The 21,456-nt window shown below is 45.3% G+C and overlaps 1 protein-coding gene across 5 annotated transcripts in view; it reads right to left on the bottom strand.

Annotated features, from left to right (window-relative positions):
* LOC138569439 (cyclin-dependent kinase 16-like) overlaps positions 1–21,456 on the bottom strand; it is a 381,119-nt gene that overhangs the window by 144,456 nt on the left and 215,207 nt on the right. For all 5 annotated transcript variants that reach the window (XM_069647411.1, XM_069647410.1, XM_069647413.1 and 2 more), the window contains one exon: positions 12,469–12,589. In XM_069647411.1, coding sequence (XP_069503512.1) covers positions 12,469–12,589 — 121 coding nt within the window. The remainder of the gene's footprint in view (positions 1–12,468; positions 12,590–21,456) is intronic.

Below are 21,456 nucleotides of genomic sequence, written 5' to 3'. Positions count from 1 at the left end.
AACTTTTTCACTCCGAGTATATGGCCCTTGATCTCCAACAGGACTCCCAGACCCAGGGGGCTTGTTAAGCACCCCATTTGTCCCCTAGAGTGATTTTATCACCTTACATTGGGTTGATAGTATAGTCTGGGCAGCTCTTAGTTTTAGTTTCACCTTCACCGGAGGTGCAAGCAGATTAACTGCATTTGTAGCCCAATGTACCTTTTTGGTAGCCATTGGGATACCAAATTTCTTCTCTAACCCATTTTGTTTAAGGGTTTCCATTGTTCAGGGGAACCACAAGGGAGGCCTGAAATGGTAACCTTGGGCAGGAAATACAACGTCCTGGCTTTAGTGGTGGGTTTAGGGGCCACCAGATTGGCTGACTGCCTAACCGAGAAGCAAGTTTAATTACCTTTTTCTGCTGTTTCCTTCTCCCTGTTGATGCATTTTTAGGACTAGGTTTGACCATACTTGGGGAGTCCGGTTTTCGGGAATTACCGATTTTCCCCAATATCTAGACCCTGTTCATATTTATTTATTACTGGTGGACGGATAAACCCCAGTAATTCACTAAATCATACTTATTTACTGTGTGCAGGGAGCCGGATTTGAAGCTGTGATGTCTTGTATTCAAGACAGAAGTGTTGCCAGTGAACTAAACTGGCAGCTCTATGAAAGAGTTGTATTTAATGCTTTAAGTGATTATGCACCATTGCCACCTTGTGGCCAAATGGTGAATTGAGTGCATTTTTGCCAACTGCTTTTTTTCCCCTCTGTCAATTAGTCCCCTTATTGTTGCGCTTATTTCTTCATTAGCACAACAATAAGGGCACTTCAGTTCCCCCTGCAGCTAATACCAGACCCTCCCATCACAATGCTGGCTGTAAACTGCCAATGATGGGCCATTAGTCTCAATGAATGGTTTTGTGCCAGCGTTGTAATGGGAGGGGAGGTTCAGTGGGGAGGGGGCGTGCACTGTAGGCAGCTTTGCCTCTCTGCAGGTGTGTAAGTGGCATGCCATAGCCAGAGGCAGTTACATGCCTCAGCCATGGCCTTGTTTATTTGGACAATGTTTGTCGGGTTCGTGGATCCAATTAATTTATTTATTTCTGCAATGTTGGTCCCGACCAACGCGGAAATAAATAAATGAATCGGGTAAACGGACCTGAAAAACATTGTCCAAATAAATAAGGCCCTGCGCGATCAGCCAACAGCTAATGCCCCTTCAATACCTGCATTCCTACTAACAGTTGTGCCTTTTCATTTGAGATAGTAGGCCACCCACTTCCTCAGCCAAAGTAGATGAGTGTTCTGAGAAAAGGTTTGCCTCCTTTTCATGGGGTTGAAAAGTGACACTGGCAAGGTTTCCATCCCTGGGCTAGAAGACAACCTGCAGAGTCACACAAGGGTTACCTGTTCTACTTGTTAATGATCTCTACCATTTATTGCTCTGCTGCCAGGTTTTGGGTGGTCGAAGTGGGCGGGAGCGGTCGGGAGCGGTGTTCCTATTCTTCTTTTAAATAGATTTTACAGCTCCTATACTTTTATTTTAAAAAGAAACCGTTCCGGAACGGTTTCGTTTTAAAATAAAGGTGTAGGAACACTTTGAAACTTGCACTTTCAGTGCACTGCACTGGATGTTCCCTTTAACATCAGGCGCATGTGCTTTGGGGTTTGTATTGTGCATGGGAGGGGGTGCATCGCCCGTTGCACACTGAGTTTCATTCAGTGGACACCCAATATTTCCTGTCCTGATCGACATGGCACCCTCAAAATGCGTCCACTCTCAAGCCAGCCCTGGATGAGGATCAGCTGGCTCCAGGACAATGAGGAGAAAAGAGGGCCCTTGTTTTGCCCTCCATAATTCAGTGCAACCCTGAAGGACTCCTTCCTCTTTGCTCTTTCCTTGAGCCTGTGATTACGTGGAACAGTCGGGATCAGAATCTGGGGCCATCTTGGAGCATAAGAACCTCCGAACCCCTCAGACCAAAGTCATCTCTTAGATAATTATGCATCTTACTCCACCTCAGTCCCACACACCTGAGGCAGGTGGCCACTGCATTTGCCATTCACTTATGGATGAATGCAAGGGCACAGTTACAAGGGCTGTTCGAGCTGCACATGCAAGGAGAGGGAGAGCTGCACAATTTGTGGTTCTGGACTGGGAAACCCTGGTATGCTAGAATTGGGGTAGCTGCACATGCAAGGACTGGGAGAGCCCCACATGCTAGATTTGGGAGAGCTGCATATGAAAGGAATGGGTGATCTACATGGTTAGTGGGGCTGTAAGTGTTGCACATGCAAGGAGAGGGAGAGAGGCACATGCAATGACTGGATGAGCTGCATGGTTAGTGGGGCTGTAAGAGTTGCACATGCAAGGAGAGTGACAGGTTCCCATGCAAGGACTGGATGAGATGCACAGTTAAGATGGGCTGCAAGAGCAGCCATGCAAGGAGAGGTGCACATGCAAGGACTGGATGGGCTGCACAGTTGGAGAGTAAGAGCTGCACATGCATGGAGAGGGAGAGGTGCACATGCAAGGACCGGATGAGTTGCACAGTTGGAGGGGCTGTAAGAGCTGCACATGAAATGTTCTTGTGCCTTTGAAATGTGCTGGACTTGCATTTCATTACGAGTGGCCAGAGATACCTTTTCCATGTGTATATACACATCGAGGTGCAGGCGCACACCACCATTGGGCTAACTGTGCTTCACTGCCCATCCCCCCTCACCTCTTCCTTGAATTATGACTTAATGGGCGGGACGTCCGCACTTGCTTTTTGTTAGGCACTGACAAAAGCCTTTCTTGAAACTGGTGGCGTAAAGTTTAACCGTGTTCTTGCAGAAAAATGTATTTGCACAAAGACAGCCCAACTTTAAGCCTGCTAGTTTTAAGAAAGGCTTCCATTACCTCTCTGCCTTTGAAAAATGAAATGCACACATCAGCCCCATCCCCGCGTGTACGAGCTAACATATAACAATGTTATTTATTAATATTTATATACCGCGCAGCAGCCCGGAGGCATCGTGGCACTGTTAAATATAGAGTCAAAGCTGGTTACAGAAGAAGGCATACTTGGTTACACGACAGTGTGTAAGGAAATACAGCTCCTACATATGCACGCAATGAAGCAATAAAAGAACATTTGTTTTAACACCTGGAAAAACAGTTGTCTGCAATTTTTTGAAAGGGGCAAACGGGAAAACACTGATAAACAGACCCCACAAATTTTTGAAAACACGGGAAAAACACCCCAGAAGTAAAAAAAAAAAAAAAAAAGAAAATAAACCCCTAAAACAGGAAACCCTAACCATACTATTCGAGCCCTGTGTCCTGGGTTGATTTCTGGTTGGGTTCTTTGGCTGTTGGTCATCCTTCCTGGGCACAACTGTGTCCTGCTGCTGGCTCCACTCATGTGATAGCCCAGGCCTTTCATGCTGGTACCCTCTCCCCGTTTTCCCAGCAGCTTCCTGCTTTGCTGCTATGGTCGTCCTGCCTTGGTGCTGGTCACTGCTGTCTAGAAGGGTTTGAGACGCCAACATCCCACCTCATCTGCTTTACAGGCTCTTGGGTCACCTTAACTGTAGTCTTTACAGTGGGCCTGTTCTCTGTGGTTGGACCGTCCTCCTTTGGATGTGCTGGAACTTTCTTTGCCCGTTTCTCTCTCCTTTTCAGTCTTCCAAATTACTGCTTTTGCTTTTGGCTTTAGGAGCGTATTTCAAGCAAGGCCATTTGTGGTTCTTGCCCATTGTTGGGGTCGTCGTTGGCCTGGCTTTTAAGTCCCCGGGATATTGCATCCTGTAAATTGAATCTGGAAGAGAAGCATTGCACTTACTGGGTTATTTAAACATTCCTGGAACATACTTTCCACAAACCAAGCCCATGAGTATATACTTCTGGGCCCTGGGGCGGTGGGCTATTCACAATACTTGCTCTGGGCTCACCATGGTCAAGACCATTTGTAGGCAGTTCTCAACCGTTTTTACCACTGGGTCTTTACCCACATCCCCAGGGGCTCCTAGCACCTAAACTGGACAAGCTCTTCTATAGGGGCTCATCTGGTCCTTCCAGGGGTTGGTTGCATTAAAATCCACATCTATGGTGTATGTGACGAATCTGGAGATTTTGTCCCTTCTTCCTGGGGCGAGGGGGGTGAATAGAGGGAAGCGCAGGGCGGGGGGACCCTCCTTAGGGGTTTGGGAAAGCGGGACCTCACTGGGAATTACTCACATTTCAGTAGGCAGCTTGCTACAACTGAGACGGCATATATGGGAATACCAGAAGTGGATCCGACTGCCAGCAGAGGAACTCGAAATAATGTAGAAAATGTATTTGACAGGTTGGCTCAAGTCAATACTCGCCTCGCAATGGGACTGACAGTTAAACGCACCCTTTTTGTATTTGTTACAAGAATAAAAAGGACTTTCCACTTTGAATGGAAGAGGAGAAGCGATACGCAGAGGCGAGCCTCCGACAGTGTCATTTGGAGGCAGAGCCATGCTGCTGAGCATGCTATGGCACAGAGAAGGACCAGGAAGGAGGTCCAGATCATGAGCTGGAGAGAAACCGGGAGCTAAAGAAGCGCAGGCGACAAGGCACAGGGCTGTGCGGAGTCAGCGAGGCCGAGCAGAGCCGGCCCAGAGGGAAGGTGTGACCACACAGAGGACGTGGTGGGCCTGGAACTCAGCAAACAATGCCAAACCCAGCGAGCGAGAGAGGAACAAGTCCCCCACTTGCACAAACCAAATGTAGAGGGAGAGAGCAACATAGCAGCAAAGAAACACTACAGCTTGCACTAAGGAGAGGTGTCAACGGGTCAAAGCCACCTCGTTAAGAGCAGCACCCGCTACAGAAAAGGTACACAGGGTGCTCACAGCAGTAGGGGGCACAGCAACAAGACCATGAGAACGGGAGAAGAAATAAAGGGGCTCGATTCCCTACCAGTGACAACCAGGTCCAGAGAGGGAGACATAAGAGGGATACATAACCAGAGGGGTTAAAGAGTCCTATAAACCAGAGCCTTGAAATCAGCCAAATGGCTCAAAGCTGCACACAAAAACCAAGAAAAAGATCTATTGATGGGAAAACCCATACCCCTGCAAATAAAGTGAGAAACTGGGAACAAGAGAACCAAGGGAGCCATGAGGGCCCTATAGAGCAAGTAAGGAATCATCCCATGGGGAGACCAGAACCAAAGAAGAGTGTAATCTTGAGGGGAAAGACTTGCGTAGTTGGTGGAGGAGGATTAAAGAAATATACTTTCATCTACGACCACAGAGAGAAGGGAATATTTTTGGGCACTTGAGAGTTTATGATATATAGCATAGGAAAATCGTTTCTTTATTTGGCACTCTGACAAAATGGACACAACTTAATAAAGGCAGGAGACCTGCAAATAAGTGTGGAACTTGGAACTAGGAAAGATACTGGACTGGAAGATGGCAGGGCAAAGAACATTGAGGGTAACTCAGATTGCCTGCAGTGTCACAGAGCAGTCCTTTGGATTTCTCCTAAGGTTTAAATACATTCTCTTGGGAAAACTACTGTTCCTAAGAGTAGTGAAGTTAAATTGGCTTTACCTAACCTTTCCTATGTAGGCCCAGTACACCCCATCTTATGTGGAGAGCTGGGAGGGGGGGGGGCAATGTTTGAGTCCAGTACCCTCTGGGAACACTACAAACAACTATGACTACAGGTATAGGCAACCCAACCTTTGGTATAAGCTTTTACTACACAGTTCTGGTAGCGTGTTGAGCAGCCAGGCTTATCTCAAGAGAGGAAATGTGAGCTGTAGTTGAGTTACAAAGATTCATAGTTACAGGTAGTCAAATAAACTCTTACACTCAAGGTTTCTTGCATAAACAATTATTAATTTATCCGTCAGTTATAAAGCCGCCTTCAGAAGGGAGCAATAGAATAGTAACACAAATATATTTCAATACTGTACACTGAGTTTCTGAATCAGACAAGGCCCTTTTGGGATGGCCCACAGACAACCTACACCCACAGGTGACTTCAGTAACAAGGGTGCTGGGGGCATTAATACTCTACTTTTGGCATTCAGAATACTCTTTAAAAGTTGGTAAAAGGCAAAAGTTATTAGAACACAAGATACCACACATATTCCAAAGCAGTCCAGATACTTTTAGAGTTCACTAGAAGAGTCATTCAATACAATGGGCTAATCCAAAGTCAATGGGCAAAAGTATTGGATAGGATAAAGCACTTCTGGTAAGTAATGGAAAAGTCTTTGCACAAGTTCTTAGGAGTCTTTGATGAAAAGAAGAATCAAATGTAGGGCCACATGCCGATTAGACTTGTGAGTTGTGGAAGTTACAAGCGCTTCTACAGTAAGAGGTAAGTTCTCTTAGACTTCTTTTACAGTACCTTGGTAAAGAATAAAAGATGCAGCTAATGACTTCTGTTCCTGTGCAGCTCTGCAGATCTCGCTGTTCCAGGGCCTCAGTCGTGGGGAAAAAGGGAGGACGTCCGGGGACTCCTGCACTGCACTCGCACTGTCAAAACTGGCAACCGGCAAACTTTACTTTCAGTGGCTGTTTCGCGTTTCAGCTCCTTGCGGTACAACAAATAGCAATAAGCACGGTTCCTGGCTGCCAAAGTGGACCGTCCTTGCTTCTGGGGTCCTGCCCTCTGCTGAGGGGGCTCAGACTTAGTCAGTCCTGTTTCGTGGGAGTCTGGAGGATCTTCCAAAAGCTTTACGCCAGCTTAAAAGTAACGCACACAATCTGGTGTCCCTCTCCCTGGCTATACGGTTTCCTGCACAACTCTGAGGAAATTCAACCAGTTCCGAGATGGGTGTCCAGGTGGCTTACTTTGGAGTTGATTGGTCCCACCAACTCAAAAGGGAGAAGACGTCCTTGCAGGGGCTTCTCTGTCGATGAAAACTTGGCAAGTAGTCACTGCAGCAGGGCTTCACCGGGCAAACCAACGGTCCAGGAGTTGCAGCAGGTGTCAAGCTCTTCTTCGGTTCCTTCGTCCAGTGGTCGACTGCCTTCCAAGCCAAAAGACTAGCCTTTTATTCAGTTCTCTCCCATTCATTCCAGCCTAGCTGCCACTCACCCAGCAGGGTGGCTGTCCTTGCCAGTCAGCCAGCCAGCCAGCCAGCCAGCCAATCACCGCAGAGTGCATTTGGGTCTCCTAGGAGGCTAAGCATAGTGAGTTTCGGGCACCTCCCTCACATCCTGCCAACCCCAAACACCCTGGAGCCAGAGGCGGGTTTCTCTCAGAAACCCTGCCAAAGACGAATTAAACAAAGACCAAACCTGGTTTGGTGCGCAGAGAAAAACTCTAGGACCTTTTCACAAAGACCTGGTGAAAAAAGAAGACCGGGCACCATTTTTACAACGATGGATAGACACCATTTTGAAAAAGATGGCTCCCGCGGTTAACGTTACCGGGTCCGCGAACGGTCGCGGTAAATGCAAACCTTGGTAGTTCAAAACGAAACCACTGCCACCAGCCAGTCAATTGAGTAAAGGGCAACATAAAAGATGTTACATGAGCATTTAGACACAGGGTATTCCAAGTAACCTCTCTAGCACTCTATTGTAAGATAGGGCGTGCTGGGTCTAGCAAGTACAATGCTAGGTAGAGTCAATTTCACTCTACCGCTCTGGGAGATAGAGTGGGAAAAAGGCTCACACTCTCTCCAGGTTAAAAAAATCAAGTCCTCAAAATCCAGCAAGTTGCTCGGAGTCTCCAAGGTGAAGGGAATTAGCACATTTTTGAGAATTCTCCCTAACAATCCCATAACAGGAGCATCTTGAATAACCCACCAACCCAGTGCCCAGAGGTAAGAACTTAATGTTTGTTCCTGAAAATACTTCCAGTTCCAACCGAGTAAGTGAACACTTCTTTTTACAGGGTGAAACTAAGGATCTGATCACCCAGGGGCTAAAGCCAGGGGCCAACAACAAACCCGGCACCCCAAAAGTATAACAATCATCCTTTACAGGAGTGGGACCCACTATCCAGAAGTGGAATCAGTGACCGAGATGGCTCCAGAACTACAGAGGAACCTGCACATGGTAGACACCAATGGCTAGAAGCCAAACATGGATGGCACACCAGTGAAAAGGGTCCCTGCAGCAGAACAGGGATTGCGACACAGGACGGGCCAAAGAAGCAAATGTGATGGGATGTTGGGTTCCCTGAACCCTTGCTGGCCCCAATAGCTTTCAAAACCAAGGACAGATACCCTAGCAAATTGGGGTAAAATGTGTTAAAGGGCCAGGAAAATGAGGTGCAGCAGGATGAGAACCCAGGGAAAATGGCCAGCGCATAGAAATGTAAACTGGAGCACAGCCAAAAGATACCAGTCCCACCTGCAAGGCCAGGCTGGTTCTAAAAACCATACAATGGTTTTTCAGTGACAACGTTAATCAGCAGGTATGCTAACCTGCTTACCTGATAATCTTGGGCAGGACAGAGTTTAAAAATAGGGGTTCCCATACATGTACCTTCACTCACTGAGACTGGCTTCTATCAGCCCACCAATCTGTTATGCAACATTGTATGTAGTAACCCTGTGGGAGACTACACCAGCCTTGTCCTTGTTGGGTAGGAGCTAGCACCTTCCTGCACCCCTCAAGTGCCTTACAATTAGGCAAGATTTCTAAGCACTATAGCACTGGGAAAGCTTTTTTCACGCAGAAATAATCACACAGAGGCGTGGCCAGTCACTAAATAAAGATAGTTATTTGCATCTTATATTTCAATCCTAATTATTAGTTGAATTAATTTGTACAACTGTTACATTGTAAGTTAGCTGTGCTCAAAGCACACAGTAAAGTCAGGCTGTGCTAAATATATAGATTACAGGCAGGCTGATAGAAAGCACAAAAGTGACTGAGCAGCTGTTCCTGTCAATCACAAGCCAATGGAGACTAAAAAAGATTCAAGGCACAACGGAATACTATGGGAAAACAGGTTTTTCTGTAGGAATTACTGGACTACATCAAATATAATTATGTTGAGTAATTGTTGAGAAAATGGCAGGGAGATGTGTTTATGTACGAATGTTTATAACACAGTAAATTATGCTAAACAAAAGCGACAAGGTATTCCTGCATATGCAGCATAAGGTTATGTAGCTTGTCCCAAACGGAACCTGGCCATGCAACACTGGAGACTCTGCAGGATCGCTTGTATGGCAAGAACAACAGTTTTGAAGGAGCTCTGCTGGTATCCACTGACCAAGTCAAGAGTATTTAAGCCGCAGGCCCAGAACCAGTCTTCAGGATCTGGGAGCCAGCTAAGGACGACAGAATGCTGGTCTGAAATGACAGAGTCCTCTGCCATTTCCCCAATCCTCATGATCTGTAATGATTAAAGTCTTGTTATCACTTGCAAGATAGACTGATGGCTTTTAATTCCCTAGAGGGGTGCATTTACTTTTTGGTGATTGTGGCTCCCCTGTATTTAAGGGGCGCCCCTGTAAGTTGGGGTTCGCTTTCACCCTCTTCGCAATAGATACCCAACTATTGGCATAGGTCTGTACTACACAAGTTGGTGGAGTGACTGAGCATCCAGACTTATCTCAAGGGGGGTAATTGTGAGCTGTAGTGATTCAACAGAGATCCACAATGACCAGTATTCAAATGACACGTATACTCCAGATTTTCTAGTAAAACAATTATTTATTAATTTAACAGTCAGTTTTAAAATAAGCCTTCTTTAGAAAGGGCAATATGCAACAATAAAATACACTTCAAAAATACACTTCCCCAGTTCCCAGTTAAGTAAGTAGATACCCTTTTGGGATGCCACACACAGAATTCCTACACCCAGGACTGACTTCAATTGCTAGGACACTGGACATTGATACATCGCTTTAACACTTAATGCAATACTGAGGTTGCAGAAAAAGTTTAGGGAAGGAAACAAAGGTTAACAAGTTCACTGAACAGGTGAGTACTTTGCGATCCCTGAATGAAATATAGGCTACCACTTTCCCAGCAATACAAGTATCTTATATACCACCTATGGGGGACAGATAAACACAAAGTCAAAGGGTCAGAAGAATCTGCAGAGAGCCAGGACAGGCGATGTCAATTGAACAAAGTATAGGGGAGCCGAGGCATTTCTTGAGGATAGCACAAAAGTCTTACACAATGTTAAATAGAGATTTTGTAGAAGAGAATCACTGTTGGGCCACAAGCAAGGAGGCATGTGAAAAGCAGAGCTGCAAGCAACTCTGCAAAAGGCAGCTACTACAAGTCTCTGGTGAGAGCGAGCGAGCGAACAAGCTACAGGCAACAAGAGGCAAGTACCCCTAGATAAGACAGTACTTTAGGTCTGAAGAAAAGGATCTAGCTGGCTCCTGTTCTGGTTGCAGTCCTGCAATTCCGGGGTTCCTGGGTCTCAGTCCTGGGGGCAAAAGCGAGTACATCTGGAGGACTCCTGCACTGCAGTTTGAAGGTTGGCAGTGGCAAAGGGCTTACTTTAGATCAGCGGCACTTCGCGTTTTCAGCTACCAGCAAATAGCACCACTGCGGTTCATGGACACCTTGTGGGCTCCCCTTGCTACTGGGGTCCAGCACTCTGTTGAGGTAGCTCAGGCTTGGGTCACGCTGCTTCGGGAGGGTCCTCAGGATCTTCCTGGACTTCGGGTCCAGCTTAAACATGATGCATGCGTTCCTGGTGTTCCTGACCCCTGGCACTCAGTTCCAGCAGCAGCAAAGAAGTCTAGCTAAGTTCGTCTTGGGGGTCAGGTGGTCCCACCAACCGGGAAGTCATCTGTTCTGGGCTGCTCTAGTCTATACGGAATTTGGAGGTCAGCAATGCAGCAGGGCTTCACTGTGCAAACCAACGGTCCAGGTGGATGCAGCAAGCTTATCTTCGTTTCTTCTTCGGTTCCTTCGTCCAGTGGTCGGCTCTGCCCCCTCTCCAAGAGACCTCGCCTTTTATGCAGGTTTTTACTATTCAATCGCACCCTAGCTGTCACTCACACAGCAGGATGTCTGTCCTCCAAGGACAGCCAGCCAGTCACCTTTGGGTGCATTCCTGTAACCAATGAGACTAAGCACAGCGAGTTCCGGGAAACTTGGAACCCTTGCTCACTGTTCTTAGAGAGGCACAGCTCCACCTCACTCAACCAGTCCGAAACACTTGTCTGGGGTTGCTGTTGGTACTCTTGTCCAGAAGAGAATTGCCAGGCATTTCAGTGCTGGACTGCCCTTGGGCAGGACAAAGACTGATGTGTAGTGGAAATTTCTCTTCTGTGAAAGGATGGTAAGCTAAAGACTCTGGTTGAGACTCTAAGCCGGGATATAGGCCGGTAGTAGAGAAACTCCCAGAACCCCCCTTGTTGTGGCCTGCACAAGGCCAGAAACTAGTCAAAACCATTTCAAACCACTATGAACACTGTCCTCTTGTAATAAGAAGGAGCTCACGTTGGCAGAACAACCATTTTTGGCCAGCCTCATGGTTTCTCTGAACAAAGGAAGCCCTCAAACAAAACTGGTAGAGTATGGCTTAAAAAAAAAAAACACATAAGTAGCGCCTATGGCTACTATAAAAAGGTATATTGGGCTACCAATGAGGAAAATCTTCTTGTACCCCTGGTGAAGCCAAAACTAACTATTAGCGGTCCCTAGCCTACTGCCTAAAACCAATGTAGGGTGATCTCCCTATTGTTGGACACAAATGGGGTGCTTAAGAAGCACGACCCAAGACCACATACTCAATGTGTGAAAAAACGAGGTTTAGTAGCAGGAGGACTTCTACAGAAGTCATTTTGAGCACAAAGATACATTTGAAAATACAAAATATCAAGGGGAGAATTCTCCAAGTGCCCACTACCCAGCACCCCAGTACAACTAGCCAACCGTGGCACCGAAAGGGCCAGTTTGACTGTAGACATTGCCTGTGACCATCATTGCTAGAGTCATGACACTGAACGCAGAGAATAATTTCTAAACACGTACTTGCCTGTAGCCTGCACATCATTTTCATCACCTTAACTGAAGATCAAGAATTACTGTAGGATCATCCACGTGTGGGCATTCCCTTATTTCATGCTCTAAGTGTTAAATTGTATCTTGGCCCACCCATCTCCCCTTCTATGAATTGAGCTTGACTGGTCGGCCACTACTAGCAATAGCTGAGAACAGGCAGCTAAACGGAAAGTCTGCTATCTAGCTGTGGGGTGGTGCCTCTCACTAACCGAGCACAGGGCCAAGAGAAATCCATCGTAACATCTACAAATATCTCCTTCACGCTTCCCACGGGCTTCGTTTGCATGTGCTACTTTCAAACCGGTTAATATAGTACAAATATTCCTGCCACCCTTCTTTAAATGTACTTACCATGCAATACTAATTCTAAAGCAGTGCTTACCACCAAACGTAATCCACATGCACACATTTAAACCTTTATGCAAATGGATGGACCGGCTCATTTGATGTGGTTTCATGCTTATAGGCCTTAGCTCCTCCCACATGTCCCAAAACATTAGCACTCACCACATGTCAATTTGGGTAGAGTACTCTGTGGAACCCAGCAGGATGTCTGGGGGACGGTACCACAGCGTCACCACTTCATTGGAATAGGTTTTGGTGGGAATGGATTTCGCCCGAGCTAGTCCTGAAAAGCAAAGGAGGACACATTACTTGCTGACCCGGAAGAAACATTTATTTATTTGCAAAACTCCTAAGCACGCAGGCATCAAGCACATTGCTGAGACACTCAGACAGCTTTACAGGACTAGAAAATCATTCCTTCAAAATGATATGGCAAAAAAATATATGGGCAGTGTCGAGGTTTTGCTTAAAAATAGCAAACAAATAGGCAAGGTATCGCCAACCATCCAACCTTGTTGGTCATTGCAAGGACGATTAGGCAAATTACAACTAACAATGTTGGTTGTAAGCCACTTGATTACATCAGCAAGGCCTTATCCATATTCCAGGAGACTTCTTGGCAGAAGGTTTGCAAGACGTACGATGGAGAACGCAATAAAAAAAAAGCCCATCAATTCCAATGTAGATTAGTCTGCGTTCCTACCAGCATTTGTATACTTTAGCCACATTGAATTGGTCATATAAAATCCCAAACACGAAATTCCATATAGCAAAGATATTCCCTTAGTACAACTAGTGCCAATACAACCCACGTGCACAACGAAAACACTTACAAGACGGTCACTAGCAATGCAAGAATTGCACTTTCATGATCCAAAACTGACTTCAACAATTCTCTCAAATCCAAACAATCAGATTCATCATCATTTCCACCAATGAAAACAAAGATGTTCAACATCATGCACAGTGATCAAACTACCATCATATCCGCAAATGTTTCTACCATCTCAGTCACTTCTACAAATGCAAATAAAAACATCATAATCAACTCCACCAACAGTACTGCAACTTATCATACATCATTCCTACTAATGGAGGTCCTACTCATCACCAGTTCAACCAATGAAATGAAGTTGCCACCGTCTCCTTCAGTAAATTCTATTGGGATAACCAACCTAACTGCTCCAAATCATAAAAAGTGGTAATGCAGCCACTTTCCTAGTTTTCACCACGCCCACAAATGCAAATAGAAATCCATCCATTGTTCATCACAATTTTATTTATGCCAACAAGATTCCTTCTGAATCACGGTTGGCACTGCTAATACATTCACAATTGTCTTTTGCATAACCTTATCAATACCAATGTAACCACATGCATCACTTATCGTCTTCTCCGTCATAGGTAATACATTTCCATGTGTAATATCCACCAATGTTAATAAAACAATATAATCATACAAACAATGAAAATGCATACAAACATGTAGCACCATCACAATGAACGCCAATACAAGCTAATTTTCCACATTCATAAATCCTCATTGTAGGAGTCACTGTGGCTGCCTGTTGGGTAAGATTTTTATATCTTCCTGACCTGTGTCAACCCCAGAATTTTTTGCCTTGTCCCTAGGCGAGTGGGAATCTTTTTCCCCTCTCGCCTAGTCTTTTCCTGTTTTTATGGGTGATCTTTATATGTCTCTCCATAGTGTTTGGCTGGAGTTATAGTTTCCTATTACTTTTGGGCATAAGCTGGGTTGCCCCTTTGGAGCTCCCCTGTTAATTTCTCTTTCATGTACTTGGGTGAACTACTGTTCCCAAGTAATAAAGAGGGATTTTCATCCCCTTCCCATTTTGTAGTGAGATAGCACACTGATAGTAAGCAACCTTATGTGGAGTGTTGGTTACTTATCTGGTAACATGTTTGTTAAAATTGAAAGTTTACTTGTATGGCTGGTGGCAATGGTTTCACCTTTATGACTTATAGTAATTTTTACTTGCAGGTTGTTAATTCAGCCTCGTGAATGCACACAAAGGCCACCATTCTGCTAGAATGTTGGGTTCCTTCTTTTTCTCCATTTTTAAGTATGCTTTTTGTTTCCGAGGTCTTCCTCTGGCATTCTAGGTGGGATTGACCTCTGTGCACCTTTTCTCTATAGCGGGAATCCTTTGTATTCCCCATCTAGGCTCCAGAGGGTCTCAGAAGCACCCCTTTGTCTTTCACCTTGCCTGAACAGAACCCACTCTCAATGTGGGGTTGGCTACCCTGATTGGACAGCCAGACCACCCCTTTCTGTAAACTGCAGGGAGAGATTGCAGATGTTGTGCTGTAGTTCATGATAAATACTCCGAACCTGGAAGCTGCTGACAAGTCGACCACTGGAGCTGAAAACAAAGAGGAAGCTTGAGAAAGGATGGTCGTAGCGATTTCCAGTGACCGGAGAGCCGGCTGTAAGCCTTACTTCCAATCGACCTGGGGCTCCCGAATGTGACGACTCCTGACCAGAGGCTGGTGAGATCCACTAGTCTCAATCAGACCTGCATATTGAGCCATCCCACGACGTGCTGCAACCTTGCTGGGCTGCAATACCCAAATATTCTCGGATCTCGAGCCATTGTGTGGTGCATGGTCTTCCGGAAGTCCAAATCAGTCCCAAACTCGGTGGCCTCTTCCCGGCTCTCAAGATACACCATTCCAATCCCTGAAGTCCCCTCAACAGAGTGCAGAACCGAGAGAGTGAAGAGAATCTAACCAGCGATATTCATTCTTCATCTGGCTGCTGTAAAAAGGCGCCAAATCCACAGAGCCGTGAGAATCCGTGAAGAAACCTTTGCTGGAAGCCTCCTCTGATTCCTGCTGCGGAAAGTTCCTATCCAGTGTCCAGTTATTTTGGCTCCAGACCAAGAATCCAGGGACCAGGTTGTTAGGGAGAATTCTCATAAATGTGCCAATTCCCTTCACCTTGGAGACCACAAGCAACTTGCTGGATTTTGAGGACTTAATTTTTTTAACCTGGAGAGTGTGCAAGCCTTTTTCCCACTCTGTCATGTATTTTGATGTGTGTTTTACTCTTGTGTTTTCTTTGGTTATGGAGTCTAACCAACTACATAGGCATCATCTTTTCATTTGTGTCACACAGCACCCTCAGTGCAGTGGCACAGTGAATCTTTTCAGGCTTTCCCCAAAGGTTTAAATACCTTCTGTGGGCTAAACTACTGTTTCCCAGAGAATGTAAAGTGAAATTGACTTTACTAGTCTTTCCAAATTCCTAGACCCAGCACACACCACCTTACAATGGAGTGCTGGAGTGGTTACATAATATCCTCTGTGTCTAAATACTCATGTAGCAGTCAAATGCTACCCTTCCCTTTTGAAAAGGCTGGTGGCAGTGGTTTTACAACAAACTACCATGATTTTTCCCGACCGCAACACCGGTAGCTAAAAATCACGGGAGCCATGTTTTTCAAGATGGCGCCTTAAGCCCCTTTGTCTTTTTTCGGCGTTTCTTTTTGTAAAGGTCCTTCTAGTGTGTCTCTGGCGCCAAGCCAGGTTTGGTCCCTTTGTTGGGCTTCAGGACTGAAGACCGCCTCTGGCGCCTGAGTGTCTGGGGTGGGCAGAAAGTGCGGGAGGTGCCCGAAACTCTCTGTGCTTAGTCTCCTAGGAGAACCAAATGCACTCTGGCTTGATTGGCTGGCTGACTGTCAGGCAAGGACAGCCACCCTGCTGGGTGAGTGACAGATAGGCTGCTATGAAAGGGAGAGAACTGTTTAAAAGGCGAGTCTCTTGGAATGGAAAGCAGAGTCGACTAATGGAACAGAAGAAGAGCTGGAAGAGGACGGCTGCTGCAACTCCTGGACCGTTGGTTTGCCCGGTGAAGCTCTGCTGCAGGCCCGAATTGCCAAGTTCATCTCGAGAGAGAAGCCCCTTCAAGGACGACTTCTCCCTTTGAGTTGGTGGGACCAATCAACTCCACAATAAGCCACCTGGACACCTCATCTCGGAGCTGGTTGAATTTCCTCAGAGTACTGCAGGAAACCGTATAACCAGGGAGAGGGACACCAGTTTGTGTGCTTTACTCTCAGGTACCGAAATTGAAGTTTGCCAAGTGCCAGCCTTTGACTGTCCCAGTGCAGTGCAGGAGTCTCCCCCCCTCCCCCCCTCCCCGACGTCCTCCCTCTTGTCCCCACGACTGAGGCCCAGGAACTGCTAGGAACAGAAGTATTCAGCTGCATCTTTTTCTTCATTTGTAAGGTCCTGTGAAATGAGAGAGTACTTACCTCTTGCGGTGAAAGTACTTGAAACTTTTGCAACTAGCAGGCCTAATCAGCTTGTGACCCAACATATGATTCTTCTTTTTAAACTACTTCTGAGAACTTTGGCAGAGACTTTTCTGTTTACTTACCAGAACAGCTTTATCCCATCCAAGACTTTAATCCATTGACTATGGCCTAGCCTATTGAATTGACTCTTCTGGTGAACTCAAAATATCTGCACTGTCTAAGAAATAATTGTATTCTTTTTATGTTCTGATAACCTATGCCTTTTTGCTCCTCCTTCAAAGTATTCAGAATGCCTCCGAAACTTAAGAGTGTACAGTACTGAAGTATATTTGTGTGTGATTATATTGCCTCCTTCTTATGAAGGTTTTATAACTGACAGTTAAATTAATAAGTGTTTAACAAAGAAACATTGAGTGCAAGAGTTTATTTGAACACCTGTGATTGTAGACCTCTTTGTAAGATCATTACTGCTCACATTCCCCTCTTGGGATAAGCCTGGCTGCTCAGCTCTTCTACCAAAAACTGTAGTACAGACTTATACCAACGGTTGGTTTTGCTTACACCTGTAGTCCTAGTTGTGTGTAGTGGTCCCAAATGGTATGCATACAAATTTTGCCCAACAACCTCTTGTTGTGTAGCCTTGCTTGTTCTCAGTTGAGTCTTGTTTTGGTTGCCATTGCAGAGTTGCTTGCAGCTTTGCCCTTCACAAGCCTCCCAGCTTGTGGCCCTTCAAGTAAATCTTATCTCTACAAACCTTTCTAAAAACATTGTGCAAGACGTTTACTTACCTGCAAGAAGACCTTCAGCTCCCCTAGACTTTGCTCAACTAACATTGGCTCCCCTGGCTCCCCGAGAGACTCTTCTACCTCCGATTTTGTGCTTTTTGCCTTTCCTCCAGAAAAGGATTAAGTATACACCCAAACGCAGTATTGCTCTAAATTTACCAATGATAAAGCAATGTCCAGAGTGTGCTAGCTATTTAAGTCACATGAGGGTGTCGGAAGTGTGTGTGCCATCCCCAATGGGTATCATCTAATTTAGAGAAACAGTGTGTTTTGAAGTATATTATAAGTGTTACATGCTTTGCTCCCTTTTGAAGATGGCTTATATAACCGACTGTTAAATAAATTAATAATTGGTTAATCAAGAAACCTTGAGTGTAAGTGTTTATTTGAATAACTGTCACTTTGAAACTCTGTTACAACTTTACAGCTCCCTCTTGACCCCTCTTGAGATAAGCCTGGCTGCTCAGCCACACTACCAACCTGTGTAGTACAGACTTGTATCAAAAGGTTGCGTTGCCTATTACCAGGACGGCAAGGTTGCTGTAATCTCCCAAAGGGTACTGCACACAATCTTGCCTAACACCGGGTCCTGTGCTGCTGCATCTACTATGTGGGCTTGGGCATTACTTACCTTAGGTCTGATGCGCATCCTGTGAAACTGAGTGGGCGAGTCGTGTGGTTGGGAGTTTGCCCATACCACTTGCCCAGGCCTATTGCCGGAACACAAATAGGGCGCCTTCTCAGAAGTCCCTGAACACTTTAATTCTGAAAGTGAATACTTACTTGTTCAAGAAGATCTCCTATGGAACTATGACTTTCCTGCAAACAACACCTATGTTAACCTGCCTACAGCTGGCCAGTAGGGTCCCACGTCTGCCTCCAAGATAACGCATACAATAGACTAGGGAAGGACTGGATAAGAAAAGGCTTCTGTCTTGAAAAGTATAACAAGTGTAAATGTACTTACTTGCTAAAAGAATGTGTAGTAACTGCATCTCTGTGAAAGAAGTTACAAAGTGTTATTCTTACCTTTGAGATGCAGTGTGCCCTCTAAAAAGTATACACGTTGCTTTACTTTGAATGTTGTTTCCCCCTTCTGAAAAGTAATAAGTGTTGATACCGTTTTATCATTGCTTAATTTGTGTAAAAGTTTACGAATGGGGTTAACCTCCGTTGTATTACATTGTGTCCTTCCTAAAGTGTACCATATGTTACTCTCCCTGGTCTGCTTTATGCAGACCTAAAACAGTCCTTGAGTTAATACTTGCCTTTGAGCTGCTTGAAGCCCCTCTAAACAAAGAGTTCCTTACTTCCCTCGAACAGCTGCTGCTATCCTAAATTTGTAACACTGAATTTTGCCTCCCCCGAATCTGCTTAGACCATTTCTAAAATAGTCAATGAGTTCCATTCCTTACCTTGAAATCCATTGAGTCTTTCTTAGTGTAATTGGGGTTTACGTTTCTTGAATTGCTGAGTGCATTCAGAAATCGTTCTTGTATGTTCATACTTAACATCAAGTAGCTTAAAGGTCTCTCCAGAAAGTATACAAGTTGTTTTACTCACTCTGAACTGAGTTCTAATATGTAATGTTGCAAGAGTATACTTTTAACAGGGTTGGTTTATTAAGTGACTTCTTAATGGCTTGTCACTGCAGCACTGACATGGTCTACTGCCCTTGAATTACTGGCGGTGTAACCTTGAATTACTGACTGTATTCTAAAAGTATATCTAACCTGATTTTACTCCCCAAGAATATCGGATTGCATTCTGAATGTAGTAGTAGGTTTGCCACACCTTGAACTGCTGATGGCTAATAAGGTTATACTTTAGGTTTATCCCTTAAGTATTGAGTTGGTTTTTATAATTGTATTTATATACTATGGTATAGTACTTATTTCCCCAAGATTTAACTGGGCCTACGTGTATTTAAATAAACCATTTAGGTTTACAATACATAGTGTTTCTGTGGACGATTTGTACGCTACAATTTCTTTGTAACAAGCTACAGCCCTCTCCCCCTTCTAAGATAAGCATGGCTGCTCTGTCCATGCTACAACATTCTCAGGTGGTACAGCCTCAGACTAAGAGTGGAGCTTGTTAGGTAAGATTTCCATAGCAACAATACATCTTCCTGACCTGTGTCAACCCCAGAACATGTTGCTTTACTTTTCTTTATACCTCAGTGAGTGGGAACCATTTTCCACACACAGACCCTCATTACGACCCTGGCGGAGAGGGTTTTACGACGGCGTAGTGCATGGCGTACCTTTCCGCCTGACTACGAGTTCCCGTAGCGCCATGGTGATTTTTACGCCTGCTTTTTGCAGGCGGTAAAATCCATGGCGCTAAGGGACCTTGTTGTTAATTACGCCACCCTAATTTACGGTGGCGTAATTAACACCTTCCCCACTCCCATTATACCCTATGGGGCAAGAATGGGAATGGGGAAGGGTAAAAGGGGGATTGGGGACTTACCGCCCCGCCAAGGTCGGCATGGGGCGGTAAGTCCGCCAACCACCATGGCGGAGTTGGCAGCTTAGCGCCATGGACCATGGTGCAAATTGCACCATGGTTCTCCGCCAGGGTCGTAATGAGGCCCACAGTCTTTTACACTTTTTAACAGGTGTTATTTTTCAGACTCTCCAAAGTGTCTTTTTAATTTTATCCTCTGACAATTTTTGGCACATACGGCCTATTGTTGCTGGGTTGCCCTTGAGGCTTCCCTTTTAACTTTATCTTGCTAACCTTGTGAGAACTACAGTTCCCAAAGGTAGAACAGATCTTTGGATCCCTTTTTACATTTTATTAGGTGATACCAGCACACTCCCACCTTATGTGGAGTGCTGGGGAGATAGGTTCTCCTTTTAACTGTAACATTTATGTTACAGGGAAAGCTTACCTTTAATGGCTAGTGGCAGTGAACCTTTTTACTAATTTGGTGCACCTTTACCGCGTGCAGTTTGCACAGCCCCAATAAAGGCACCCATGCCATGGGTGCTCATTTTACCAAAATGGCCCCAATCCTCTTTTTTCACCATTTCAGTGATCCTTGTCCTTTCTTGTGACTTCCCCGGACCTCCAGGGTGGGAAAATCTTTTGAGACCATTTTTTCTTCTGCGGGAATCCAGTGGATTCCCTGCCCAGGCTCCAGAGTGTCTGTGAAGGCAGGAAGTGGGGGAGGAGTCCAAAACTCTGCAGCCCTTTGTCTTCCAGCCTGACTGCGAGAATCCAGTTCAAAGTGGGAGGTTGGTTGTCCTGAAAGGACTGCAAACCCCCACCCACAATTTGAATCTCTCTTCTAATCTGACACTGGTACAACAGAAGGAGTGCAAATCTCTGTTAAATCAGTTTGCCCCTGTGTTTTCACTATCACCAGGCTTGACCACTTGGGGCCAGCATGAGATTCTCATTGGGGACTGTTTACCTGTTAAAAACAGAGGTTACAGAATGTCACACCATGTAAGAACCCACATAAAGGAAGAGGTCAACAAGATGCTTGATCTCGGGGGTAATAGAGCCATCTAAAAGTCCATGGTCTAGTCCAGTTGTACTAGTACCAAAGACAGGATCCAAGGAGTTGATATTCTGTGTGCACTATAGAGCCCTTAAAGCAGTCACAAATACTGATGCCCATCCTTTAGCTAGGACAGATGAGCTGGTGGACAAACCTGGTTCAGCCAGGTATCTCAGTACATTTGACCTAACATCAGGCTATTGGAAAATAGCTCTGCAGACCATGCCAAGGAGAAAACTGCATTTGCGACCCACACAGGCCTCTAACCAGTTTAAGGCTATGCCTTTTGGATTAAAAAAATGCACCTGCTACATTCCAAAGGATGGTTAATCAAGTTCTGAATGGGATGGACGACTTCTGCATGGCATACTTGGATGACATTGCAGTGTTCAGCCCTACTTGAAAAGACCAGATTGACCACCTAGGATATGTATTACAGGCTCTTGAGCAGGCCCATCTAACCATAAAGGCAAGTAAATGTAAAATTAGTCAGAGCAAAGTGGTCTACCTTGGACATGAGGTAGGAGGAGGTGAAATAAGGCCATTGCCTAGCAAAGTACAAGGTGTACAA

Source organism: Ambystoma mexicanum, chromosome 2q (assembly GCF_040938575.1).
Source record: "Ambystoma mexicanum isolate Mex_15411 chromosome 2q, UKY_AmexF1_1, whole genome shotgun sequence".
Lineage (NCBI taxonomy): Eukaryota > Metazoa > Chordata > Amphibia > Caudata > Ambystomatidae > Ambystoma > Ambystoma mexicanum.
This window is presented reverse-complemented; position numbering and strand designations above follow the sequence as displayed.